General features: G+C 41.3%; 1 protein-coding gene across 18 annotated transcripts in view; it reads right to left on the minus strand.

Annotated features, from left to right (window-relative positions):
• The window catches only part of LOC141982806 (poly(rC)-binding protein 3-like), a 714,223-nt gene that overhangs the window by 17,561 nt on the left and 669,103 nt on the right, over positions 1-27,559 (minus strand). For 14 of the 18 annotated variants that reach the window (XM_074945190.1, XM_074945191.1, XM_074945185.1 and 11 more), the window contains 5 exons: positions 27,053-27,196; positions 21,401-21,457; positions 20,870-20,945; positions 18,963-19,015; positions 5,126-5,295 (listed from right to left, as the gene is read on the minus strand). In XM_074945190.1, coding sequence (XP_074801291.1) covers positions 5,126-5,295; positions 18,963-19,015; positions 20,870-20,945; positions 21,401-21,457; positions 27,053-27,196 — 500 coding nt within the window. Of the gene's footprint in view, positions 1-3,048; positions 3,860-5,125; positions 5,296-18,962; positions 19,016-20,869; positions 20,946-21,400; positions 21,458-27,052; positions 27,197-27,559 lie in introns of those variants that run through there. The other 4 variants (XM_074945192.1, XM_074945187.1, XM_074945188.1 and 1 more) reach the window with 3 other exon arrangements.

The following is a 27,559-nucleotide window of genomic DNA, read 5'->3' on the forward strand; positions in this document are numbered from 1 at the left end:
CAGACTGCTGTGCTGTATTACACATTTTCTGAAGGTGGGATCTAAACCAGAAAGATGGAGTCTGTATGGTCTTTCCTATCAGTCTCCCTTCGTTTGTGAATAAATGTAGATTGTCCCCCAGCCTTCCTGGGTCATCTGTGGAGTGGAAGAACCCTTCTTTGGCCACGGATGGGGAACTGGGGGAGAGGAATCCCTCCAGCTGCCTTCCTCTGTGACTCCAGAGGAAGAAGATTTCCCTGCCCCCTTTCCCTATAAAGCTTTCTCCTCATAGTGGCTGGGACCACACTACTCTTCTGGGACGATCCATTGGCCAACCCTCCACTGCTTCCTCCCTGTGCCCACTTCTGGAAGCAGTACTTTCCCTCTCCCACATATTCTATTTGGGAGTGGGAGCAGGAATGGCAGAGACTCCCAATGCCCCTCAATCCACAAAGGGCGGGAGAAGGGCCTGTGGCAGAGGCCTATCCCCAGCCAGCAGCAGACTGGGGAACACTTCTAGCCCTGCTGCCCTGTTCATTTAAGCACTAAAGGTCAGACACATCCATACTGCATAGGATTAAGGACAAATCATACCCAGGCCTCAGTCAAGAGGATGAATTTCACCTCTGGGCAGGCCTAACAAGAACGCAAGTAGGGTCTTCCCTGAGCCCAGGGCTCCATGCAGCTTCAAGTGACTTGCAGGAATGTCTCCTGCTCACTGTTGTTGAATGGAGATGGGCAACCACCAAAAGCCCCTCCCTTTGATCTAAGTGTTGCCCCTGGACAGCAGATGAAACCATCCCTTGAAGCTGACAGAGGTAATGGTGTTTGAGGACGGTACCCCCAGAATGGCCGCTAAAGGTATGTGTGAGGGAGCTCGAGGCTTGTTTGGATGTATGGGGAGGGGGGGGAGATATCAGGTTCTTCACTTCCCCCGACAATAGGGTGACCAGATATCCTGATTTTATAGGGACAGTCCCGATATTTGGGGCTTTGTCTTATAAAGGGGCCTATTACCCCCCACCCCTGTCCCGATTTTTCATACTTGGTCATCCTACCTGACAAGGAAGTGGGCTCTTTCGACTAGCACTTTTGCCAGGGAGCCAGAAGCTGTCTCAGCTACGTTTGTAAAGGTTTGGGGTGCATGAAACAGAAAACTCTGGTTTTCTTAATCTCTGCCTCCACAAGTCTCACCCATTCCCACTGAACAACATTGCTTTCTCTAACCTGGTGTCAAAACTGGTCTATGTAGAAAGACAATAATAGCGTCTTTATACAGCAAACAATGCCATCTGGAATATTAAACTATATAATTAACATTAAAAATGCCTGTTACCTGACCCTGAAATTTGAAGCCAACTACAGGGTGCCTTCTCAGGTTGGTGAGCAGGAGCAGCATGTTTTGCAAGATAATCTGTATATAACTGGATTTTATATTTACAGCTCAGTTTTACTCTGAGAGGGGTCTGTAAAAATGACATTGTGAGGATTCATTGTTTATCATCGCACAGTGATCCACATTGAACTGGCTCAGTTGGCAAGTAATGAGATGGGATTTTTCTAGCTGCTAATGCTGAAAGTTCAGCCGGGGGGCTGAAAATATCTTCTCATGTATCATCACAGGTGGCAAATATTCTGCAGGCCAAAATCATGGCCTCAGTGACATCTGTGTAACCTCATTGTCTCCAAATGATGTACTGAACTGCACAGGCATAACTAAGGGTCTAATCTGGCTTGCCTTCCCAGATCTTTATTTCTAGTGGTGGTGGTGATGATGCATAAAATAGAAGGAATCCAACTTGGCTTTCAGAGGCCTTGTTGAGTCTGCAGTTACCAAAATCAACTGTTTACATGTAAACAGACCACATTTAATTTGGAAGCCAATGATGCGTGACACACCTGGAACTCCATGATGCCAGTTTTACAAAGTCACTTTTCAGAAAAGAGCTTCATTTTATGAATAAATACATTGAAGGCCACATCCTGTGTTCTGTGGAATCAGTGGATTTCTTGAGTAGGTAAGGAATATAGGGGTGGGCCCTTATTAATTATCCTTGAACTAATCAATGGTTATCAAAATGGAAGTAAAAATATTTTCAAAAAGCTACTCCTTAACAAGAATAAGAAAGCACCGTTGGCTAAAATCCATTTATAACCCAAAGAAGAAGTCATATATCATATAGTTTAAACTTAAATTGTGGTTCACTTCATTTTTAGTAAGAATTTTAAGATAATAATTTGATAACAAGGATCCAGTTATTACAGTGGAACCTTATTTCCCAAGTCCTGTGGTTACATGGTTCAGGCTGGAGACCAGTTAAGAGACAAGAGATATACAGGAAATAAAGTATTCCTAATGCACATAACTAAGATGGGGCATATTTCAGGGGTACAAATATCAACAGTTGGCTATATCCATACAGAAACAAAAATAAGGTTAAATCTCTGTCTCTATAGACCATGCTGCCTTAAATTTAACCTAGTTTATATATTCTCATGCACATATTCAACAAGATACTGCAACAAAAGAATCTTTATTTAAAATTGTCTGATAAATGATTTTAAAGAAGACAAAACTGGCTAGAAATAGTTTCGGTACTTCAAATAACTGGTATTCTTTTAAAACTCATGCTACTGCCAAATCTGGAATTATGTATTGTAATTCCTAGAAGTAATGCCCCTGGAAACCAAACCAATGGGAATGACATTACAACATGAGTCAGAGCTGATTGGTCTGCAGTGTGATGTCAGTATCAGAAGTAACGCCCTGAACAGAAAGAAAAGGTAGATCCAGGAATGATGGGAAAACTTGGTGGCCTCTGGTCTCAGTGGACATTAACTATTTTGGCATACCAGTGGGTATCTTGGTGAGTTTAGTACTTTGATATTGTACTGAACTCTCTCTAGTAACAATTTATTTCACATCTGCTTTTTATGTTTAATAAAAAATTATAAATAAATAAAAATTTTAAAAAAGAAAGCGCACATAGGACTTATATAAAGTTTTGGATTTACAACCCTTGAAGCTGGCCCCATTTATCCCCAGAAAAAGTCCCGCATGGGCTATGGCACTCTATATTTCCCTCCCATAGCCTTGCCAAGCTGCGTAAGCCACAGGTTGGGGACACCGCTCATTGGACTGAAGTTATTCAATTTCCACGGCCCATTCAATCCTTGTCTGCCAACTAGTTCTGTTGCTGTGTTGGCACCTAAGTTAACAGAATTCCTCTCTCCTCATTATATCTTTTAGTAAAAAATTGGTCACATAACATAGCTTTTTAAAATGAAAAGGCCACCTTAATTAACTAGGATACTTGAGAGCTTAATTTATTATACATTGTTTTAAGACTCTTCCTTCACAAATGAAGTCATTTTACCTAAATACATTTTCAACATATGGTACAGAATATATAATGGTTTATTGTATCTGATGATAACAAATGCTTTCTACCTAGAAATTCAACAAGAATAAAGTACTACTTTGTTTCTAGTTTCACAGGGTATATAGTATCCATGGAATATGATTGCTCAGCAGTTTTCTTCATTGCAAAAGTGTGTTAAAAGACCTCTTAAATGTCCCATTCCATGAAAAGAACCATTAGACAGCAATAATCAGAGCTGTGAGAGTTCACAGGCTTTTCTAAGTGAGTCAAAGAGAGGTTTGTTCACTAGAGTTTCTGTCTCTGGTGAGCAGCTCACTGCAACTCCATTAATAACTTGCATTACTTTATTTGCATGCTTTAGCTGTCTTGAAGATCTGAAATTGTTATCTTCTGCAATCCAGGTGCATGCCATATGGTGTTTGTGCAACTAAAAGTGAAGGGGTCTATTCTCGTCTCGATGTGTGGGGAATCCCTGAACACCAAGAGAAGAACATATCCTTAAGGGTTAAAGGAGGGAACACATTTTTACTTGATTACAGGGCTTAAGGACGTGACTTATATTTGCTATAAAGAATGCAAAGCGCACAAGTTATATGATTTTTTTGGGATCCTTGGAATGGCTAGTGTTGAAGCTTCGCGGTCCCACAGAACAGTACATTTATCCCTGGCAAGCTAGTTTCAAGTAATGCAAAGGTAATATTTCGTTTGCCAAAATGGAAGGCTTCATAAATATTTTGAAAATCTCCTTTCCCTTCATTCATGGAATCTACATGCTTTTCTAGTTTTGGTCAAATTATATTGGTGGAGAGAATTGCTAGGTCTGCAATCCACAACAATGGCTGGTTAGAATCGCTAGGACTGCAATCCACAACATACACAAGCTTATACTATTTTACACACTTTATATTACTTTAATAGCAAGTATGTTAAAGAAAGTAGCTTGATTTGCGAGATGGCACCATGGCGTTTTTTCAAAATGGTATAATGTATAGATATGACTCTTCCTCTCTAGTGCCTTGGTACAGCACATACAAGCAGATTTATGACAGAGCATTACATTCATTGCACTTTCTCAAAGGAGTAATAGCAAATGAAGTGCTACTTGCATATCCACTTTAATCTTTTCCTAAATAATCATCCAAATAGCGAAAGGCATAAGCAGTCTCAAAGGGCTAACTAAACAACCAGTGTTTTCATTAACATTGGAGCTGAAAAGTGGTGAAAAGGAGATTCTCACTCTGTCTCATGAGGATGGGCTTTTTACAAATTTGTGGGGCTATCTATGGAAAAAATAAATCCGGGTCTCTTTAGCAACCAAATGTCTGTTTAACATCAACCCTGAGAAGCAATTTCCAGCTAGCAAATTAAATCTGTTTTGCAATCTATAGTTGCCATTTAAGACAGCAGAACGAGTCTGCATCACTATCAGTTTGTCCTATGAAAACTTTTATCTTCCAACAAATTTATGACAGTATCATTTTCTGTATCCAGCTCAGAGGCCAGATGGCTACAAATGGGAATGTTCAGATTTTGAGCTCTTATGATTCAGTGTAACTGAAATTGCACCAGATTAAGCCGCTTTCCGTATAAACCACCAATAAACACAGGCTCTAACAGTACAGGATTTACAAAGAGGTAGGAATCAAATAAGACTATGCAAAATGGACACTACACAACAACTTTCTGGCTTTATCCTAGGCAGACATTTGTTGGAAAACAGACAGCAATCTTGCAGAGGCATATGACTTACAAAGCTAACTTACCTTGCGTTAATGAGGTACTGTGCTAAACTGATGTTTGCCGGGGAGCCTGTGATTGTAACTTGTCGTTCTGCCGAGCCTTCTGTGGCATTAGCAATCTTGATCTGCGCTCCTGACATCTGCCTGATTTCATTTATCTTACTGCCTTGTCTGCCAATAATGCAGCCTATTAACTGGAGTGGGACAAAGACTGAAATTAGTGCCACAGACACAAGCAAAAACCATTTAACTGCAACCTGTCGTATTGATCAAAATGTGGTTACTAAGGTTTCTCGATATCAAAACAAAAGATTTTTGCTGTGCTGTTTGGAATGAATAGCTAGCAGGGTCTATGGGCTCAATGGTCAAGCTCCTATAGTTAAAGCCTTGTCATTTTGTAGGTGGTTATGTATTAACTCAGTATCACAGGCAATTTAGCCATCCAATACGTCAGAGAATACTGGCATAGTGCAGTGCTACAGAATACAACGTAGAGCCCAGTTTGAATTGTCAGTGAAAATATCAAGAGCTGCAACATAACTGACAAATCAGACAGACTGAAAGCTCTATTGATGAGTCTCTGCATCAGTCTGAAGAAGAGCTCTGTGTAGTTCGAAAGCTTGTCTCATTCACTAACAGAACCTCATTCACTTGGGCTTTCGAGCTTGCTTGACAGTCCTAAACGTTATCGACCAAATTCTGCCCACCTTTACACAGGTTTCTCTCCATTAAAGACAATGGGACTTACAACCATGTAGCTGAGTGCAGAACTGGGCCTAAGGCAAGATGACACTTCCTTCACAACTTGATCCTTTTTATTTTCAAAATGTAAATCAGGATTCTGCATGTGTTCCTATGTCCCATTTTATCCTTCAGTAACATTGTACTGGGTCTATTACAGGAGTGGGTGGGTGAGGGTCTGTGGCCTGCAACGTGCCGGGGGTCAGACTTAATGCTCACAATGGTCCCTTCTTAGCCTTAAAGTCAACTGGCAAAATACACTGCATATTGTTTCAAAGACTGCTTGAAAGTTCTTGGTGGGCTACAATCTTTTTGCATTTGTATGCAAAAATTTTAAAAGTGTTTAATGCAAATCAGTGGCCAATGCTGCTGCATTTGGGGGATGTGCGAGAGCGATGGTTGCCAGGGCATGGCCCCACCTCATTTTCTATAGTGGTGAGCAGACAGGCGAAACAAGGTAGGAAAACAGAAGTGTGCACCAAGCTGGAAGCCAAGATGGAGATGGTTAATTCTGGTCCTTTGGTTTTATCACTGATGGGGAACAGGGATTTGAGCCTTTGCCGCATGTTATTAAATGCAAGTTTGATGGCCGATGAACTTAGCACCATCCATGAGCTGATGGAAGATGAAGCCCAGGACTTTGCATGAATGGATGACAGTACAGGACTATTGTTGGCAGAGATGGTTCCTACTGGGTGAAAGGGGAATGAGCAAGGAAGTACTTTTTTTTTTTTTGGCCACTGAAGTAAAAATATTAGGACTAGTATTATTTATTTGTATTATGGCAGGGTCTAGGAACCCCAATCCAGGGTTAGGGCCCCATAGTGGTAGGCACTGAGCAGATAAATCACAAAGAATACCGTCCCTGCCCCAGAGAGTTCGCAGTCTAGATGGCCAGACAGGCCACAATAGAAGGACAAAACAGATCAAGAGGGTTGGGAGGAGTGGGAGGATGAGCCACATAAATGTAGGAGATTTCCTGTTCCATAGTCTGAGGGACTGTTTCCACTTTGTGTGTTAATTTTTGGAATTTTTCCTTTTCTAAGGAAGGATCAGTGAGAAAGTTGTGGTGAGGCAACTCTGGCTGCCCCTTGAGTCCTCAGATTTCCTTAACCCTGGTCAGCCAAGTTGTAGGCCTGAGCATGGTACTGGCTGCTATAGCTGATTGTGTCCTAGCCATGGAGATAAAAAGATTTTTAAATCTGTTCGCAGTAGAGTAGTCAAAACACAATACAAATGTGTGTAAAAACTCTGATTTTTGTTAACATTTAGAAAAAATGCCAACCAGCTCTAGTCAGCAGGGTTTGCTAAAGTGTCTGTGGCCTGGCAAAGCAGTGGAGTTGTTCTGGAGTGTTCTAAGATGACTCAGATGGTAGCTGCCATGAGGGGGTTTCATGCAAGGTACCATGAGGTCTATTGTATCACCTCTCTTATTCAATGTGTTCATGAGGCCACTTGGAAGGGGACACCAAAGACACACAACTGTATGCTGCTGTCATGCCTGACCCAGCTGTTAGAGTGGAACCAATAGCCTAGTGCCTAAATGAGTATGGGACTTGAATGATTGTGACTCAGTCCAGATAAACTGGAGATAATGTTGGTGGAAGCATCCAGAAGCGCTGGTGGCACTTTAATCAAGACCATGACTGAGAGAGTGTGACCACCATTTGTGACCCAGATGAACAACTTAAGAGCATTGCTAGATCCGGGCTGCTCCTGGATGCCCAAGAAGTGGTGGTGGCCAAGAACACTTTTTAATTTGTGCTTGGCAAGGAGAGGGTCACCTTTTAATTCCTGAGTGGAGCTTTCCACACTTACCCTCTCTCACCTTAACCCCGCCTAGCTGTAATACACTCTGCATGGAGCTACATCACCGAGACCAATCAAACACTAAAGCTAGTTCAGAATATCGTTGTCCCCTAGGAGCACATTATACTGGGGCTATGGAATTGATCTCTCTTAGGTATTTATATGGTGCGTATTACCACAGCATTGGAGTATATGATCTGCATGGACTGCCAATACATTTCCGGGAATTCTAGGGGATGGTTTTAATCTATGCAGTTTAAATGTTTTGGGATCAGGTGATCTGAGAAACTGCCTCTCCCCCTCAAGTCATTTTGATGGCGTAATACTGGTGTAAAACCGGCATGATGCAATGGTGAGCCAGGCCCTTTGCATTTTGTCTGCCTCACTCTGAGATAGAGTCATATGAAATTATAGCCAAACTGATGCTCTTTTTTTAAGACAAATCTTTCTAATGCTACTGACTGGCCCACTCAGGAGAAGCCATCTCTCATTTTGTAGATGGTTGCACAGCAGAATTTGACAGATTCTGTGATACTTAGTCCTACTGGGTCCCTTGCAACAGAGGTGGGTCCATCGAACACTGAAAGTGACAGCACTGTATGAAGTGTTGTATGTCCTACAATTACAGGTTTGCTGCTTCTGAAAACTCTTGCCAGATACAATTAGAGGATGAGCAGTACAGAAGTCTAACATTTTTCTTTAGCAGGACCACTGGAACTGCTTTGAGACTGATGATCATGAGGTCTTCCAGTGTATCATGGGCCTGATTTACAATAGTGTAACGCAGGCATGACTCCACCAAAAACCATGTAGTTATACTGGTGTAAATCAGAGGAGAGTCATGCACTCATTAGTTCTTAATTGTCTGTCCAAGCCCATAGCAAAATTCCTATGACATCAATGGGAGCGGGATCGAGTCAGGGCCATAAACGCCTCGAGGATGGGATTATGAACACTGATTTTTAGCTCACACCAGTTTAACTCTATTGACTACAGTGGAATTACTCCTGATTTACACCATGTGAGTTCAGATTCAGGCCCTGTGCCTTTCTTTGTGTTTGTATAGTGCTGAGCACACGGGCAGTGCTTAATAACAAAGACAATCTATCACACATAAAGAGAGAGTATGTGAATTATACTTTAAACTATGGCCTTCAAGGGTGAGTTTTCTGCTTGTTTGGCTCTTTATGTCCCTCACTGCTGCATTCTCTCGGTATGGCACTGGGAACAGCCATACCTGTCTGTAGTTTATGACAAGCCCCCTACTGTAAAGCGTTGGCTTGTCATGCTGGCAAGTGGCTTGCAGGCTGTTGAATATTTAACTTCTAGATAAAACTGGATTCCATTTGTAATAGTGCTAGCAAAAGGTACTGAGTGGGCAGCGTCCGAGATTGAAGTTTTCCGCTTATCCCCAGTGCAGGTACTGCCAACGCAAGCTTCCCAATGCTGCCTCATCACTTTACCTCCACTGGCCTGGTGGGAGTAGCTTCAAGGGTGAAACAGGAGGGCAGGCTCAGCCCACTGAATCCTTGGCCTCTCTCCTGAGACTGCCAACAAGAGTGGACACAAGACTGAGACTCATTTAATAATGACCACTCAACAACTGTCAGATGGGAACAACTGTCATTCCATACCAGTCTGACCCACCGACCAAAGGTGAAGAGACATCTCCCTTTACCAATACGCTGAACCATGTATTCCCTTCCTGTAAATTTAAAGGAAGTTTCAGTCCATGTAAGAATTGATTTATTGTGTATCCATGGAATTGTTTCTGTTACATGTTATACTGGATGTGTCTGACATTCCCAGGATACCACAGCTATCTGTGGCTTCCTGACATGTTACCCTGATGTAAATCCAGGATATAACTGACAGTAGAACTTGGTCTATGATGTTCTCTTCAAAGGAGACTCTCAAATTGTTTTTCATAAATACTTAAGTTTCATTTCTTCCTCATTATTTTCAATCTCTTTTATTCCTTCTGCTTCTTTCCTCTGTTGCCTAAGTACACTGCCTTTTTATACGCCTCAGAGGGCTGCCATAGTGGGATTTATTTATGCATTTTTATTTAGAAAAGGGGCTACATGAGGGACAGTGTAGTCTAGTGGAAGTCACAATCTCCTGATATCTGATCACAGCTCTCTCACGGACTTATTGTAGGGCCTTGGACACGATGCTTGACTACTCTGTGCCTGTTAAAAAGCAGCAGTGATACTTAACATCTCTCCTCCCGCCTCCCAAGGGTAATGCATAATCTGGCTCATAGTGATTTCACAGACTTCATAAACAGATATAAAGAAAATTGGTAGGACAAATTTTGAGACAATGACACTGTTATTGTCATTTCTGTGCAGACCTAAACTACCAATGAAAAATATAATGTGCACCAGCTTAATTGAAAGTACATAGCTTTATAGAGGGCCCAGTTCTGCCCCATGCTCTTACTAAGGTTGAGATTAGCATCTTACTTTGGGGCACATTTTCATATCTTTCTTCATACTGTAAAGTGGGTAAAGTGATTTGCTTCACAAGCGGTCCCATTGATTATCCACGGGGAATTAAAAACTGGGCTTCCCCTTGGTTAAAGGGGGACAGAATCAGGTCAAGAGGAAATACAAGATTATACCAAAAGACAAGCAGGTAAAATACTTATTTTTCAGAAATCACTTTACCCAAGTAAAAATATCTGGTTAATTACATATTACCATATTGGGTGCTACTTTCTATCATATTTGTGGCTCTCAGTATCAAATTAAATTTAATTTAATTTACTGAGCCAGATCTTCAACTGCTGTAAACTGGCATACCTCCATTGACTTCCGTAGAACTATTCCAATTTTCACCAACCAAGGATACGTTCCAATATTTTTAATGCGGATCATTAAACATTGGTGGCAGTAAATGAGTTCTTTCAAGCCACATTTTCACCTTTTAAGCCCGTTAATATAAGTAATGACACATGTTCCAATTCAGGAAAGCACTTACACACATTTAATTTTAAATTAAGATTAAAGTTGTGCCTAAGGGCCTTTGCTGAACAGAGCTTTCTTGAATCAGGATCATTCACAGGATAGGGTGCAATTTTATTGCTGACATTCAGACAATAGATATATTAGAAAGCAACGCCTGGGCTCTTAGGTTGGACCTATTGTCTCCCTAAGGGATATATTTGTTGTGTTTAGGTACTCTGTTTACTTGTGCCCAGTTCTGCAAGAAATCAATTGGAGTTTTGCCTGAGTAAGATCTGCAGGATCTAACATTTTTTCCTAGCTCTTCAGCATTTCTCAGTCAAGGACAACAGCTATGCAATGGGAAGGCCATATTTACCTTTTATGGAGATGATGGGGATTTTGATTGTACAACACCCTTATAGTGCTTATGTGATGAGCTTCCAAATTAGTTATTTGAAAGGAAGGAGTCAATATTCCTCTAGAATACAGAAGGCTGGCCCATCAGCTTGTCATTTCCAATTCAGATGGATTTACAGGCCTATTTATATTTATAGAGAGCATTTATCAGATTTGTGGCATTTTATTTTCAAAGCATTCTGCCGTTTTTGGGGGGTTTTGCTTTCCGTTCATTGTTTTCTCTCTCTTTTTTTTTTAAAGGGGAAAGGTGATTTTTATCTCGCTGACCAATATTTGCTTTGCAGTGTCAGGTGTTTTAAGACTGTGATCCACCTATGCCAGCTCCATTGTACCCCACTTCCACCACCTTCTCCATCCTCCCACCTCGCTATCACCACTCCACCATTATATGCCAAGATGTACATCACAAGTTTTTGCTCTTCCAGCATAAGCCTGGAAAGCAGAAGAGGATCCCAGCAAGTGGATGGAAGACAGCCGGCTGAAACTACATGCAAACCAGACAGAGGTAATACAGGTGGGATGAAGGAAATATTTTGAAGAATAACCCATCTGCATAGCATCTCCTGCTATTGGGGGCCATCTGCCCTCAGATAATCAAGTCACACTGTAGCCTAGGAGTTCTTTTGGACTCTTCAGTATTTCTGGACACTAAAATAGCATCACTGCCAATAAATGCTTTCTTTCATCTTTGACTGGAAGAAGGCTGTGTCCCTACTATTGGACAATGAGATGGTCAGAGTGCTCCATGCCTTTCTGACTTCCAGTTCGAATTAATGCAACTCTCTATATTTGGGAATGAGTGCACCAACTTTAGAATAGGTCCAGATCATCTCAAATGTATCAACCTGCTTCCTGAGCAGCACTGCCTGCCGACAGACCCATCACATGGAGCTCTGCTCCCCATACTGCCTCCACGCAGAAGAACTGGTTAGTTTGAAGACAACAGTGCTCATCTTTAATCCCTCCTCAGGAGTACTAAAGAAGTGCCTCTTGGGCAGGGATCACAACTTTCCTCATGGACAATGAAGCTGTCAACCTCAAGGGTCAACTTGTGAGAGTGGAGGACACAGTTTTCTTGACAATTGATTCAGGCTGATTGAACTCCTTTTCTGGAGAGGGTGGGAATAACCAGATACCTCAACACCTTCAGATTGGCGTAACTACCTGGATTGGGAGAGAGGAGACATGCACATACACACATTTAAATGGCCTCTGAGGGAGATGGGAGAAATATAGTCCACTTTATTAGTTCTATTTCAGAAATGCCCAGAAACTACAGTGGTGGGCACCTACTAAAAACCTAGATGGACAGAACTTCCAGATTCACACTCTGGATAGGGAGTTTGATTTTATGGCATGGTGCCATTTTTCTTTATTAATTAGTTGCAATTATCATTTGTAGAAAGCTGTGAGGTCTGAGCTATAGTAACCACTAATAACAGAGAAATGATTTTATAACTGCCTCAACACAATTACTGAAGAAAGAATAACTAGGATTTACTATGACACAAACAAATATGAACTGTAAACAGGTATTAACTTATGCTTAAGCCTACAATTTTTTCATGGAGGTCACGAAGTCATTGAATCAGAGACTTCCAGACTTTGCAGCTCCCCGTGGCTGTGGGTACTGGGGCCCCCTTGGCGCTCCCAGCCACAACGGGTAGTGCGGTCCCCCCACAGCTCCAAGCTGCTGTGGGTGGTGGGGGCCACAGCTCCCAGCCACCATGAGTGGTGGAGACCCCAGAGCTCCTGGCTGCCATGGACGGCAGGGGACCTGGGAGCTCCCGGCTACCGCGATTAGCGGGGGTCCCCCACAGCTCTGAGCTGCCATGGGCAGCAGGGCCACAGCTCCTGGCCACCGTGAGGGACAGGGGACCCTGGAGTGCCGAGTCACTGTGTGACTGGGAGTCCTTCAAAGCGCTAGGCCACCGTGGTTGGCGGGGGACCCTGGAGCTCCGAGCCCCCACAGGCAGTGGGGGCCCCCAGAGCTCAGAGCAGCCCCCACAGCTGCCTAACCTCTGCAGGCAGTGTGGGAACCCCGCAACTGAGCTCCCCATTTTGTCAGCGATAATTTTAGTAAAAGTCACGGATAGGTCACCAGCTTCTGTGAATTTTGCTTTATTGAATTGGTGAGAATCTGTCTGATCGAGGACTGAGTAACAACTCAGACTTAGCCTTCTGGGTTTATTTTTATTGAAATCATATCCTGTTCTTCTTTGGTAACTCAAGAGCAAGTATAAGTATAGTGGTCTCGATTCTCCTCTAATTTCCACTGGTATCTTACATCCACTTTGCAAAGAGGTCAATGACTTCTCCAGGTGCAAAGCAGTAGACAAAGAGGCCCATTAACATAAAAAGAATTATTCCTGGTTTGCACCAGTGCAAGGGGAGAATAACGCCAGAGTAGGCTGCCCTCACTGATGTACACTCTGCCCTTCCAAGAGCTAACAGTTTACACAGACCTATTTTGCAATACTAGACAAAAGGCAGTGAAGGATAAAGGTGAAACACTGAAAGTGAAGCAGAAAGCCAACTGGATGCATTGCTTACAAAACTATTTCAGAACGACCCAGGCTGCGGGTATGTAGGTTCTTACACCTTATCAAAAAATCAATTAATTTCCTTGGCTGCTTGTCAAGATGACAAATATCAACCCTGATTTCCTGTTTGGAGCAATAATCAGTATTGCCAAGCAGAAGCAATAGCAGAAAGTATTGAAGTTGACACTTTATTTTTAGGGAGGACTCAGCTTTTTCCTTACTGTTACTAGTGTGGCCTCTCGAGGGATATACTGGTCACCAAATGTATGATGAACTCAGAATAAGTGACTTTTTGTGAGTAATTTAGACAAACAATACCAACAAAAATCAATTTTGATGGATGAGCTAAAAGCAGACAGACTTTAATGACTGAAGGCCAGATCATCACTTCTACTGAGGGGACCTACTGTGGGTGCAATTCCTTCTAGCCATAAGGAAAGGGGGTGAGGAATCAACCCACCTTGGGCCCCTACAGTTGTCGCTCCGTAGGGACAGTGGGGTGTTGGGGCAGGGCCAAGAAGGTTGGAGCCATTTAGAATTTTCATCATCCCTCTTAGTGGGAGGGACGGTGTGGGCAATATCGTGGGGAGGGGAGGAGCCTCTCGGTCTGGTAGATCCCCTGGATGTTCCAGATGCAAATGGGCAGTAGTTGCTTTCCATGCACTGCCACTACTCTCCCCTCCTTCCCCCTACAGGAATTGTGCTGCCATTGGGTGACTCCCCCTCTGGCTGCTCAGCTGCAAACACAAATAGGACTTGGTGGGACTTAATGCTGTTTTAAGTAACATTCACTGCCTCCCTGATTATTGCATGCAACCTTAGGGTATGTCTGTGCTACAGCGGCATGACTAAGGGGTTGCAGCTACGCCGCTGTAGGGTAGATGCATCCTACATTGCCAGAAGGGTTTTTTCCATTGACGTAGATAGTTCTCTCTCTGAGAGGCGGTAGCCAGGTTGACAGAAAAATTCTTCCTTTGATTCAGAGGCATCTACCCTGGGGGTCAGGAAGACCTGAGTACATCGCACAGGGTGTAGACCAGACCCTAGGATCTACCCAGGAAATGTTGCTGTTGAGAGTTATCCTCTCCCTCCCCACCACTCTATTGCCTTCCCACCCCAAGTAAATTCCCCAGCCACTAGAGAGGATGAAGTCCTCAAATCAACACGAGGTGAGTCTCACCGGATTCTCAGCGCCCTTTGGCAAGTTCCTCTCCAAGAGAGGGTTGTTTGATTATTTATTACATTTTTAAAAAATAAATCACCCAACCCCAACAGTTCACAAACCAACCATCAGAATCCAGCTTAACTCAGGTTTTTGGTCTGTCTGGTTGGTGAGCTCCCCCTGCCCACCCTCAATGTGTGTGTGACAATAACAGGTTGAAAACTGAACCGTAACCACGTACAGAGTGTGCACAAACCACATTCAGGGCATGGGCTCCCCAACTTCCATGCCCCATTGGCCAGAGCTCCTTGGCTCCCAATTCACTCACTGACCCCCACCAGGCTCCTGCAGCCTCCTCCCTTCGCCCTCCACTCAAGAAGGCTCCCCCACTTCTCCTTAGTAGGGTCCTGAAGGGCCCCCATTCCCATAAACCACCCAGGCAGCCTCCCCCTGTCTCTAGCCTGCAGGGGAAGGGCTTGGTAGTGAGGGAATGAAGCTGTGGCTAGTGAGCTCAGAATGGGTGCAGCTCCAGGCCTATCGAGGAAAAATTGGAGCCCTGGCACATCATATTCACTGGAGTCCCTCCCATTTATTTACACAGACATTAGGCCACTCCCACCTTGAGCTTGGGGGCCCCCAAACAATTGTCCCTCCTTTCCATGAGCCCTAGGGTTTCTCTGGTCAGTTGTGCCTGCTCCAGGACTCTGCCCGCTGAGAACATACACTCTTCTGTACTGCAGTCAACTGCTCTGGCTGCCAGAAACACAAACAACCTGTATTTTATCATGAGAATCCTCCCCAAAATTGTACCACTTCCCGGGCTGGCAGCACTACACACACACCTGCGCATATGCAGAGTACCGACTCCATTTCGCACTTCTATTAATATACAGTTGAACTTAATGCTGGGAACCAACCCAAAATATTATTCCGTTTTCCTAGCTGTAGCGTTCCTACAGGCTATTTCTATGCCTAACCCATTTTGTTCTCAGGGATCCCTTTTAAAAAGGTGGCAGTGAGACTGGGCTTGACTTAATTTACAATGGGCTTGATTTAAAACTCACACATGCTGGCTTGTTCTACTAGATCTTGAAAGATCTGCTGTTGCAGGAGGATTTTTCAAATAATGCAGTGATGCACATTTGTGTGTCAGAGGTTAATGCTGAGTCAGTGTGTTTTGCAGTTGTGAGGCTAGGAACAGAGTCTCTCTGTTGCAAAAGGGACACAGGGCCAAAGTCTGATCTTGCTTTCATCAGCAGCTCTCCAGAGAGACTCCACTGAAGTAAATGGAGTTACTCTGGATTTACAGTGCTATGAGCAAGAGCAGACTTTGGCAGTGAGCTTCCCCAAACCTGCGCTGCAAGGAGAAATATCGTGCTCTCATAAAATACTGAACAAACAATAAACTAGATGATAAAACATATTAGTAGGGTGTCCTCCTACTAATGCAAAGCTTGCCAGATCTCAGGTACTTGGGAAAGGAGACACCTTTTCCCTATTAACTCTGATTTGCTTTCTCTTCTTCTTTCTATAAATCACTGCCACTGAGATTAACAGTGGTTATATGATGTTATAAGTATCTGGTAAGTAATGTAATTGTTATTTGTGATCCCATTCATTCTTGAAAGCTTTTTTTACTGGAGGGGATATCTTCAATTTTCTGTGTCATTCATTTATAAAGAAAGTTGATAAGACCTAGAGCTGATGGCAAAGATTTGACAATGGCAGGCAAAGAATCAGCTGGAAATGTTAAGTGGATGTCTAAAGTTCCAGCACCTTGTAGCGTAGGGGGAGGGCTGGGTAGCCCAATCATATCCAGTTTGGAGTTCACAGAGTTGGAGTGTTGCTCCAGTTTTTAACCCCTCTTTTTAAAAGCAATGTTGTTTACGTTGCACTTTTATATAGTTTAAGTACATTTTGTGCTCATGAAAGATGCTGAATTGACAGCCTTGGAGACAAAGATCCTCTGACTAGTCCAGAACAATACGGCACAAGCAAGTCACAGTGCATTTTCCCCAGACTAGCTGGTCTATGTGTTCTCAATCCTAACCTGGAGTAACTTCCCCATGGAATATGGAGCTTGTTCATTTTCCAAGTCCATTCAGTTCTTGGTGTTTTTACTGCGACTGTTAATCTGGGTGCTACCTGTGATGCAAACACCCATTCCTTAGTTACTAACTCCACTTAGGGCACCAGACATTCAATGACTGATAACTACGGCTCTCGATAAATCACAGTTAACTCATGCGATTAACTCAAAAAAATTAATCCCAATTTAAAAAAATTAATCGTGATTAATCGCACTGTTAAACAATAGAATACCAGTTCAAATTTATTAAATATTTTGGATGTTTTTTCTACATTTTCAAATGCATTGATTTCAATTACAATACAGAATACAAAGTGTACAGTACTCACTTTATATTATTTTTATTACAAATATTTGCACTGTAAAAATGATAAACAGTATTTTTCAAGTCGCCTCGGACAAGTACCATAGTGCAATCTCATTATCATGAAAGTGCAACTTACAAATGTAGATTTTTTTTGTTACATAACTACACTCAAAAACAAAACAATGTAAAACTTTAGAGCCTACAAGTCCACTCAGTCCTGCTTCTTGTCCAGCCAACTGCTAAGAGAAATAGAAGATACTGCTGCCTGCTTCTTATTTACGTCACCTGAAAGTGAGAACAGCCATTTGCATGTCACTTTTGTAGCCGGCATTGCAAGGTATTTATGTGCCAGATATGCTAAACATTCGTATGCCCCTTCATGCTTTGGCCACAATTCCAGAGGACATGCTTCCATGCTGATGACGCTCGTTAAAAAAATAATGTGTTAATTAAATTTGTGACTGAACTCCTTGGGGGAGAATTGTATGTCTCCTGCTCTGTGTTTTACCTGCATTCTGCCTTATATTGTTCTAGCAGTCTTGGATGATGACCCAGCATGTTGTTCGTTTTAAGAACACTTTCATGCAGATTTGACAAAACACAAAGAAGGTACCAATGTGAGATTTCTAAAGACAGCTACAGCACCCAAGATTTAAGAATCTGAAGTGCCTTCCAAAATCTGATTGGGACAGGATGTGGAGCATGCTTTCAGAAGTCTTAAAAGAGCAACACTTCGATGCGGAAACTACAAAACACGAACCACCAAAAAAGAAAATCAGCCTTCTTCTGGTGGCATCTGACTCAGATGATGAAAATGAACATGCGTTGGTCTGCACTGCTTTGGATTGTTATCGAGCAGAATCCATCACCACCTTGGATGCATGTCCTCTGGAATTGTGGTTGAGCATGAAGGGACATATGAATCGTTAGCGCATCTGTCATGTAAATATCTGGCAACGCCGGCTACAACAGTGCCATGCAAATGCCTGTTCTCACTTTCAGGTGACATTGTAAACAAGAAGTGGGCAGCATTATCTCCTGAAAGTGTAAACAAACTTGTTTGTCTGAGTGATTGGCTGAACAAGAAATAGGACTGAGTGGACTTGTAGGTTCTAAAGTTTTACATTGTTTTATTTTTGAATGCAGTTATTTTTTGTACCTAATTCTACATTTGTGAGTCCAACTTTCATGACAATGAGATTGCACTACAGTACTTGTATTAAGTGAATTGAAAAATGCTATTTATTTTATTTTTACAGTGCAAATATTTATTATAAAAATAAATATAAAGTGAGCACTGTACACTTTGTATTCGGTGTTGTAAATGAAATCAATATATTTGAAAATGTGGAAAACATCAAAAATATTTATATATAATTATTGTTTAACAGCACGATTAATCATGATTATTTTTTCAAAACACACGATTAATCACAATTAATTTTTTTAATCGCTTGACAGCCCTATTGATAACACTTTCAGTAACAACCAACCTGGCCTTACTGGACCAGGTGACCACAGGTGAAATGCTCTGTATCTCAGTCCTTGTCATTCAACTGAGCCATCCAGTCTCACCTTGTCTTCTTTTTTATACCACTATTCTACTAACTCTTCCTAGATGTAGTAATTCCTCAAGTAGACAAAACTCATTCGAGTACTGACACTAGCATAAATCGTAATCCTCCCCCCCTTTGCCCTGCACTCTGATACTCGGTAACACAGTTCTGATAGCACAGTCTAAATGACATAGCTTTATTTTAGTAACAAATTGATGAATTGACACAAAATGAAATATTCCACCTACAGCAGCACGAGAGAGAGAGTGACTATTGGTCCACTTACATCATTTGGAATAGTAAGCTCATGGGAACTGGTTGGAGTAGTGGCATCCAATCCTATATTGAGGGGACAGAGGGGAACACATTATGCCAGTCGTTTTGAAAAAAAAGAGAAGACACAACAAATGATATTTAAAAGAAGGAAAATGTGGGGAAAAAAGATAAAAGAGTAGCAATGAAAAATACAGAACTGCTAGCAAAAGAGAAAAGAAAGCAAGAGATGCAAAAATTAAGAGGGTTGGACTGACTTTAATTTATTCTTATTTTAATTAACCTTTAACCCACCAAAATAACAAATGTCACAGCAGAGTCTACAATGCTATAAAAAGTTTCTAGAAAGTGGATAGTTCCACTTATAAATAACTATGAAATTTGTTCCATATACATTAATTGTCAAAAATGAATGGATGTCTGAATTTTGATCTATCTACCAGGACCACTGAATTACACAAAATAAAAAGTGGAAATCTAAGGTAAACAAAAAGTAAAATGTGAAAAGAAAACTGATAAAATAAAGGAAGATGGGGAAAATAAACTAGGTTAACTTAAATTGTACATGGGATTAGTGATGTTGCAGAAATGTTGGAAAGAACTTTTTTTTTTAAGGGAAATGTACAAAATACTGTAAGTTGCATACATTTGTTTTTAAATTGGGTGGACAAAAGGAGAATGCTTAGGAGAAATGCAATTAGTGCTCTAACACTCAGTATAGTTATGGAAACATACAAATCACAAATATAACAAGGAAAAGATTAAGGAGCACCATGTTAATGACAAGTAGAAAAACAAGGAAAATATAAAGCCAGGAAAGGTAATTTAATATTATTTGCTGATATTTTATCAGATACACCATGTAGAAGCAAATTATATCATGTGTGTCATTTTTCTTTCTTCCCTTTCCAATTTTTCTGGGTATAAAGATATATTTTAAAATGTATTTTTTCCACAACTAGCAAAGATGGAAAAGGAATAATTTTATTCAGAATACCTTATCTAAATGTTCATTATATTTACATTAATTTGTTTACATATTGTGTATGTTTATTTTACACAGTGTGTATATTTGCTGAATATTGTAGTCCAAAAATCATATAAACAATTAAAATAATGAAATGATTCAGTTTCTCACAAAATTTGATGTATTTGATAAAAATGTTATTACTTGCCCTACAAAATATGTACCAGTGTATATTTATTCATGTCTTGGGAAGATCTTGAATTCCAAGCCCAATATTTACTGAAACAAGAAAGTTTATCTAATTTCAATCCTCTTTTCCAAACAAGCAAATATACCTGGCAGGCCTTAACAATTATGACCTTAACTGAGCAAAATTCATTTGCCTTCATTGGGAGTTTTGCACAATTAAGAACAGCAGAATTTGTTCCAATGACAACAAGTATAATGGAAGCGAAAAGGAATTTTAGTGTACAAGGGATGCCTGTTTAGGCCCTCAATTGTATGTTCTAAAATTTTTAATTAATCTGTAATTATGTTGTAAATACATTTTCCATTCTTTGATTTTAATTTCTCTTTGGATTTTTTCATTGCACAATACAAAAACAGAGGTCCAACAAAATTAATTTTATCAAGTACTTTAGGTAATACTAACTGGTACATACTAGGTGGTGCATAATAACTTTGCATAGGACTAACTCAAAGAAACTCAGGCTCTTTAGCTGATGGCACAAATTAAGTGGATTGTATTAAAATAAATGGAACAAACAAAGCACAAGAATTTAGTAATGACAAAAACAAACTAACAGAGCCACAGGGAAAAAGAACAAAGATTAAGGTGTGAAAACAAAAGGATCATCGGTCATTGCCCACATTTAGTATTAAAATGATGTAATGACCATGGAAAACAAAGCTGTTAAGAAGAAGGACATCCCCAGGGGGTCATGGGTACGTACCAGGGAAACCAGGGGTGGTCTGCCCAAGGGGAGTAAAGGGGGGATGCTGCATAGCCAACTGGTGAAGCTTGGTCAACTGCAGGGCAGGATGGGAAATTAGAACTAACCAATCAAATGGAATTATTTCAGAGTAGAGAAAACCATCTTACATGTTTTAAAACTGGATTAATTAAAATTAAAATAAAGGTTTAATCATTCATTCTATTCTACTGTATAGAAAAACTGGTTAAAATGACGTCTCTATTGTTATTACATGTAATGGCTATTGTTAATATTAACTTTTCTGTAGAATTACATATTAAAAACTCAAATACATAGCATGCATAAAAGACAAAAAACTGTCATTTGTATCTGGGTCATTGTACTTTCTAGCAATTATTACAGAAGTTATCCAGTAATGCTAACACTTGGCTATATGGTACACTGTTAAGTACAGGCATCTACAGGCATGTCTTAATTTTAACTGTAGAAAGTAAATGCTGCCCAGAACAAATAAGAGAGAGAGAGAGAAAGAAAAAGGGAGTAATTTACATGCGCTGGACTCACGTCTGGATGAGGGATGGCATACTGCCCCTGAATTGTAAACGCCTGAAAATGACAAGCAAAATTAAAGATACGTATCAGTCAAATTAGACAATAAGTACTCCACGTTCATCAGGCTAGAGAGAACCTTGTGCTATTTTCCAAATCTAATGCAAATCACATTTCGTTACATGCAAAGAGAAGCTTAGTTTTCTTGTGCTGCTTTGACAGCCACACAATACAGGAAGGGCTCTGCTGTGCCTTTCCGGTACAGCCCAACGGGCGAGGTGCTGCGAGGGGCACTGCAACAGTGGGTGCTCCAGGGGCAGCAAGCACTTTCCACCACACGGGTCTAACGCCATGGGTCTGTGTGGAAGAGGAGTGGGGCCAGAACTGGCTGCTGGACTCACTTGGAGATGTCTTTGTGCTTATCTTCAGGTGGTCCTACAAGACCATGTTTTTTTCAGTCTCCTCCATCCCTGAGGTAACTGATTCCTGTCCATCTTTCTCACACCACTCTGCACAAGTCTGGTGTAAGGGTTTTGAAACAATTCGCGGGGACAGACAGCAAAATTAATTTTCTTCTTGTACACAAAGATCCAGATTCTCAACTGAAACACAGCCCTTTGCCCCGCTCAAGCAGTGCAAAAAGGTTGGATTCTGTCCACAAATGGCCAGCATGGAATTCTGCTGGTACTGGATGGAGGAAGCTCCTGTGCCAGCCATCCTTTGCCACTGGCATAAGGGGCATGTCAGGGAAGGGAGGAGATACATGGTGCTGTGGCTATCCTCTCCTGGTGTGTGCCAGAGGCGGTAATTAGAATAGCCCCTTCTCTCTCTCGCTGCCTCTATTAAATTCTACAGGTTGGTTTAAAAAAAACCAACCTATACAAAAAGTTGTAATTGTCTATTACATTCTGCATGACTTTTCCAAAAGGGAGAGCCCATCAAAACATTTTAATGTGTTTGTGCTTAGGCAGGAGGGAAAACAGAAGGACAGATTATAATGTATAACTATTTGTACAAACAGAATCATAAACAGGAAGAGAGCTGATTAGCTTAGGTTGCAAAATGCTTATTTGACAAAAAGGTCTCTGAGAAAGAAATGAATTTTCTGAAAATTATAGAACAATTCATTTAACGGAGTTTAATTAAACGTTCCAGCTGCTTATTAGAAATTTGTACACCAGCACTTCTCTCCTTGACCAGAAACATTTCCTTTATTTTAAAGTTACTTATGAAGTCGGGCCCCAATCCTACAAATACTTATGCCTGTGAGTATCTTTATGCACACGAGTGCTATTGAATACAATGGGACTAGTCATGTGCATAGTCAGTTATGTGGAGGTTTGTAACACTTTGATCAATTGTAAATTAAGGCCCTGAGCCAGAAAAACACAAAAGCACATGCTTAAGTTCCACCAAGAGCAGTGTCATTTAAGGACATGCTTAAAGCTCAGCATATGTTTAAATGCTTTGCTGAACAGGGATAGACATAAGCACATGCTTAAAGTTGAGCACGTGCTTAATTGTTTTGCTGGGTCAGGACCTAATGCAGGTGTTTAACTTCAAGCATGAGAGTAGTCCTTTTGATATCGTGCTTAAATATTCTGCTGGATTGGGGTTTAATTCTGTGGGCAAATCATTTGGACTGAAAAGCACCTCACTATACCTTTGACCTACTTCAGCAGTGTTCAATTGGAGCCTAGCTCTATTTCAAATATAGTAGAAAGAGCACACTTCAGCAGAGGCGCTGGAACAATTTCTATGGTGAGGGGGCTGAGAGCCATTGAACCAAACTGTAAACCCTGCATATGATGGACACCACTTCAAGCCAGGGGATGCGGCAGCACCCCCAGCACCCCTAGTTCCAGCACCTTTGCACTTCAGATTGTAAAACGCTTCAGGGCAGGACTGTGTCCTCTCCATTGTTGGAACAAGCCAAGCACATTTTGGGAGTTACTGAAACAGAAATAATAAATAAAAATAATTGACCAAATGCATGGAAAGAGGAAATGGTCGCTTTAATCTACAAACCAGGGGTGGGATCCTGCTCCCAATAAAGTCAATGGAAATTTTGCCACTGACTTCAATGAAAGCGGGAATGGTTGGTCCCCCGGGTCTAAAATTTGCCCTGATTTACAGCCTGACGTAACTGAGGTTGAATGAAGGGTAAGTCAGGGCAAAGTCTGTCCCTGAAGAGACAATGCTGGAAGTGTGCATTTTTGGGATAGGGTAATGTACAAAAAATATGGATAGACAAATGGGACGAAACCTTGTTTCTTTCAGACATGGGTGGTGCTTTCGGATTATTTAAAGAAACAAAAAAACCCAACTGCATATGCTGGATTTCGTTTAAGATCTAAGAGAAAGGCAACACTGTGTTCACCTTCCTTTCCGTTCTGCTACTTAATACCATACTGAGAAAAGGACAGAGAGGATTAAAAAAATGTTTAAAGCAGCAAAACCTATGCAAAATCCCATCTCGTCAAATAATAGTAGGTGTTTGATTTTTCCAGCGTAGCTTGATATGCAGAGTATAGTTAAGAAACAAACAAACCCCAAATCTTTCAGCTTAACCATGAAATAATTTAGAACTGAAACTGATCCTACAGGAAGGGAGAGTGACCCCATCCAGCATCTCTTCACCGCTGATACCATTTTATTTTGTTTTCAATATTAATTTGTAATCAGGATTTCTTATTACACTATCAAAAACATAATGCATATACTATATTTTGACACTAGAAATAAAATCCATGAGAAATCCTTTCCTTGCTATCTCCCAAGCACACTGCTACCATTTTCTAAGGTACTGAAGAATTTGCCTAATAAGGAAGAGACTACAGGTTCAAAGGTGCACACAAAATATCGGAATCAGCTATTTTTTTCTTGATTGAATTAGGCCGTGTGAATAAAAATATAGAACACCCAGCTGTTTTCTTTGTGATTTATAAAACTAAAGATGATTAGAATCCAGCAATCTGTTACACTATATGATAAGACAGAATTTCAATTTCTTATTCCAACTGTTGAGAGCATTCTAGTGCCTACTTTTAGTATTCTTTTATTTGAGTAATTTGTTATGCACTGAGACAATCTTTGATGGTAACACCATTTACAGCACTGCTACTGTGCATCACTGAATATATATACATCTGCTTTAAAGGAGAACACCACACTATAAACTTAAAATATATGTCTGGCGTAACTTACTCTCTGAACTTTCAGAGTCAGCTGAGATCAAATTCTGGAAAAATAATTTCAATTCTATCAATTAAGAAAGTAGGTATCTTACTCTGAAGAATACCAGTCAAAGTAAGAGCAGCAGACCTGGATAGGAGGAATTAATATTGAGTCAGGTTTTTTTTTCTTTCTCAAAATTTACCATAAAATACTTCTGCCAACTATGACTGTAACTGGAGAGTCAATATAAAGGACATTAAAATTTTTGTAAAGTGGCTAGTTAGCGTTATCGAATAATGATGTTGGAAAAACTTTTAATCCATAATGGCCTGACCTGCTCTTTGATGCACTTATGAGATGTAGCCATCAGCCTTCCTATGAACCAGCAGCTCTACAGAGCCCTGAGGTGCTCCAAATGGGTGCTATGGCAGCTACAGATGCCATCTGTTCTCATATAGTTCCAAGCGAGGGGGTGACTTGACACTCTAGGACATCACTCTGAAAACAGTCAGTGGAAGGCCTCTCATTTGGCCATAACATAAGCGATCGTGGAGAAATGGTGTTCTAGGTGAACTGTTGGCACAACAGCTCACACATCATATCAGTGGCACGTCTAGATAGCCCACTGGCTGTGTGTATTGTTGGGATGTCAGTTTATCAACAGCTGCCTTTCTCCACATTAGATGATGACAGGGCAAGCTGCAATGAAGCACCAGGTTAGTATGCCTATTTCAAGGCAATATCCAAAGGGAAGAACAAGACACATTGTATGGAAACACCACAGAAGGGCTGAAAGTGGGTGGGAACCATGGTCATATGGCTTGAAGGGGCAGCAAGATGTGGGGGGAACAGCCCAACCTCCACCATGTAAAAAAGCAAACAACAACAAAGCTTTGGATATGGTATAAATCAGGCTGTGCAGAACAGGTGGAACCTCTTCAGGACAGAGATGGTCTACTGCTCTGTTACTATGCCTACCACAAAGGGGCCCCATTCTTGGTTGGGCCGTAGGCACCACCGTAATAAATAATAGTAAAAATAATACAGCATATAATACTTCTTGTGTGCATATTTTACCCAGGAACTCATGACTGGGCCCTGTGGAATATTAAAATTATGAAAACTTGAAAACTAGAAGAGCATTTTTTCAGCAGAAGCTTTGTACTCTGTGATCACATGGTGAAAGCTGATCAATATGGTAACTTAGTTATATTACTTTATAAAATTGATGAAACCTCAACTTAAAAAAATAATACAAAGGTTTGTTCCATTAAAGCATTTCTGATTTTGGATACCAGTCTCTTTACAACAGAACAAATTACCTCCTTACTGCAGAACCTAATTTTAAATCTTGACAAAATACCAGTTGTCTTATTTTTGTTCCTTTCTATTGTAGAAGATTACAGAGTTATACTCTAATTCAGAGGTTCTCAAACTGGGGTCCGTGGACCACCAGTGGTTCGCGAGCTCCATTCAGGTGGTCCGCAGCTAGTTCCCCCTAAGGTGCGCGCCTGGGTGGCCGCACACAACAGAATGAAAGCCCACCCACCTAATTAGTGGAGCTGCGCAGGGGTGGCTCCACTAATTAGGTGCCTGGACCCTGGAGAAGACATACATGTAAGATGAGGTGGTGGCCTGGGGGGGGGAGGATAGGGGCTAGGTGGGAGGGGCAGTGGGGCGAGAAGAGGGGGTGGGAGGAATTTGAAACCTGCCGGGCTGCGGCGGCCAGAGAAAGAGGCGACTTTCCCCAGCTCCCGGGCTGCGGCTGCCAGGGAGAGACGGCCCTCCTTCCCAGCCCCAGCTCCAGGGCTGCTGTGGTGGGGGACAGATCCCCCTCTTTCCCAGCCCTAGTTTGGGGGCTGCCGCAGCGGGGGAGAGAGGACACATCCATCGCATTAGAAAGGTAACACTACTGATATTAAAATATGAGTTGTGTGCTTTTATTTGTAGAACCAAAAAATGTTAATTATTAATAAGTTTTTTTTTTTAATAGTGCTTTTATCAAAAGTGCTTTACAGTAGTTAGCTAATGGTACAAACAACATTTGGAAAGATCATTAAGTGGTCCGGCGAGACCCTCAGCAATTTTCAAGTGGTCCATGAAAAAAAAAAGTTTGAGAACCACTGCTCTAATGTGTTGTCAGGTAGCAAGCAGAATATTCCTGATGCAGCTACTCATGGTAGGTGACAAGTTCCTGGCAACATCAACTATGATGTTGCATTTACTGGAAGAGACAGAGAGAAAAAACAAAACAAACCAACCCAGTGTCAGGGACATCACTGAAATGAATAGGGTACAAGTATCAGAGGTTTATTCAATAACAATACAGAAGACAAGTTAAAAGAAGCCCTTGACTTGTTTTCATTTTAAGTTTATAACACAGTGTTCTCCTTTCCTGCAAGCAATAACAATCCACACTAGATAAAACACATTTATACTATACCAGGCAAAAAAGTATAAAAGGTGAAAACTAACAGGCGCTGGCTGAGGTTGGGCCAAGACGGTGTGGTTTCCAGCTGAAGCCAAAATGGTGTCTGCTCTTACCTGGCCACCTGCAAAAATGATAGGTGCAGAGGCAGGTTTGGGACGGTAGGGAATGGTGGCACCTTTGGGTGGGGACTGAAAGCAAAAACATATCAAGATGTGGAATTAAGTAGCTCACATAAAATCATTTTTTACTTTGTTCACCTCACACAGCAATTGCATGCCTCTGCCCCATTCACCAGCATATTCTCGCCAGAGCCCAGATCGTGCTCCCATTGAATTCAGTGGCTTCACACTCACTTCAGGGTTATGGGCTAAGGTCCTTATTACACAGGCAAAAGGAAGATGCAGACAGGTTTGTTTTTGTTTCCACAATAATTTGGTAAAGATTCAAGGGGCCTGGAAATGAATTGAGCTTTTCATGAGATCTAAGGAAGTTAGGTGCCAATTTTGAAACTTGCCAATCTTTTGGGAGACTCTCCCCAGCGTTCTCTCTTT

The sequence above is a fragment of the Natator depressus genome, chromosome 2, assembly GCF_965152275.1.
Source record: "Natator depressus isolate rNatDep1 chromosome 2, rNatDep2.hap1, whole genome shotgun sequence".
NCBI classification, from domain to species: Eukaryota; Metazoa; Chordata; order Testudines; family Cheloniidae; genus Natator; species Natator depressus.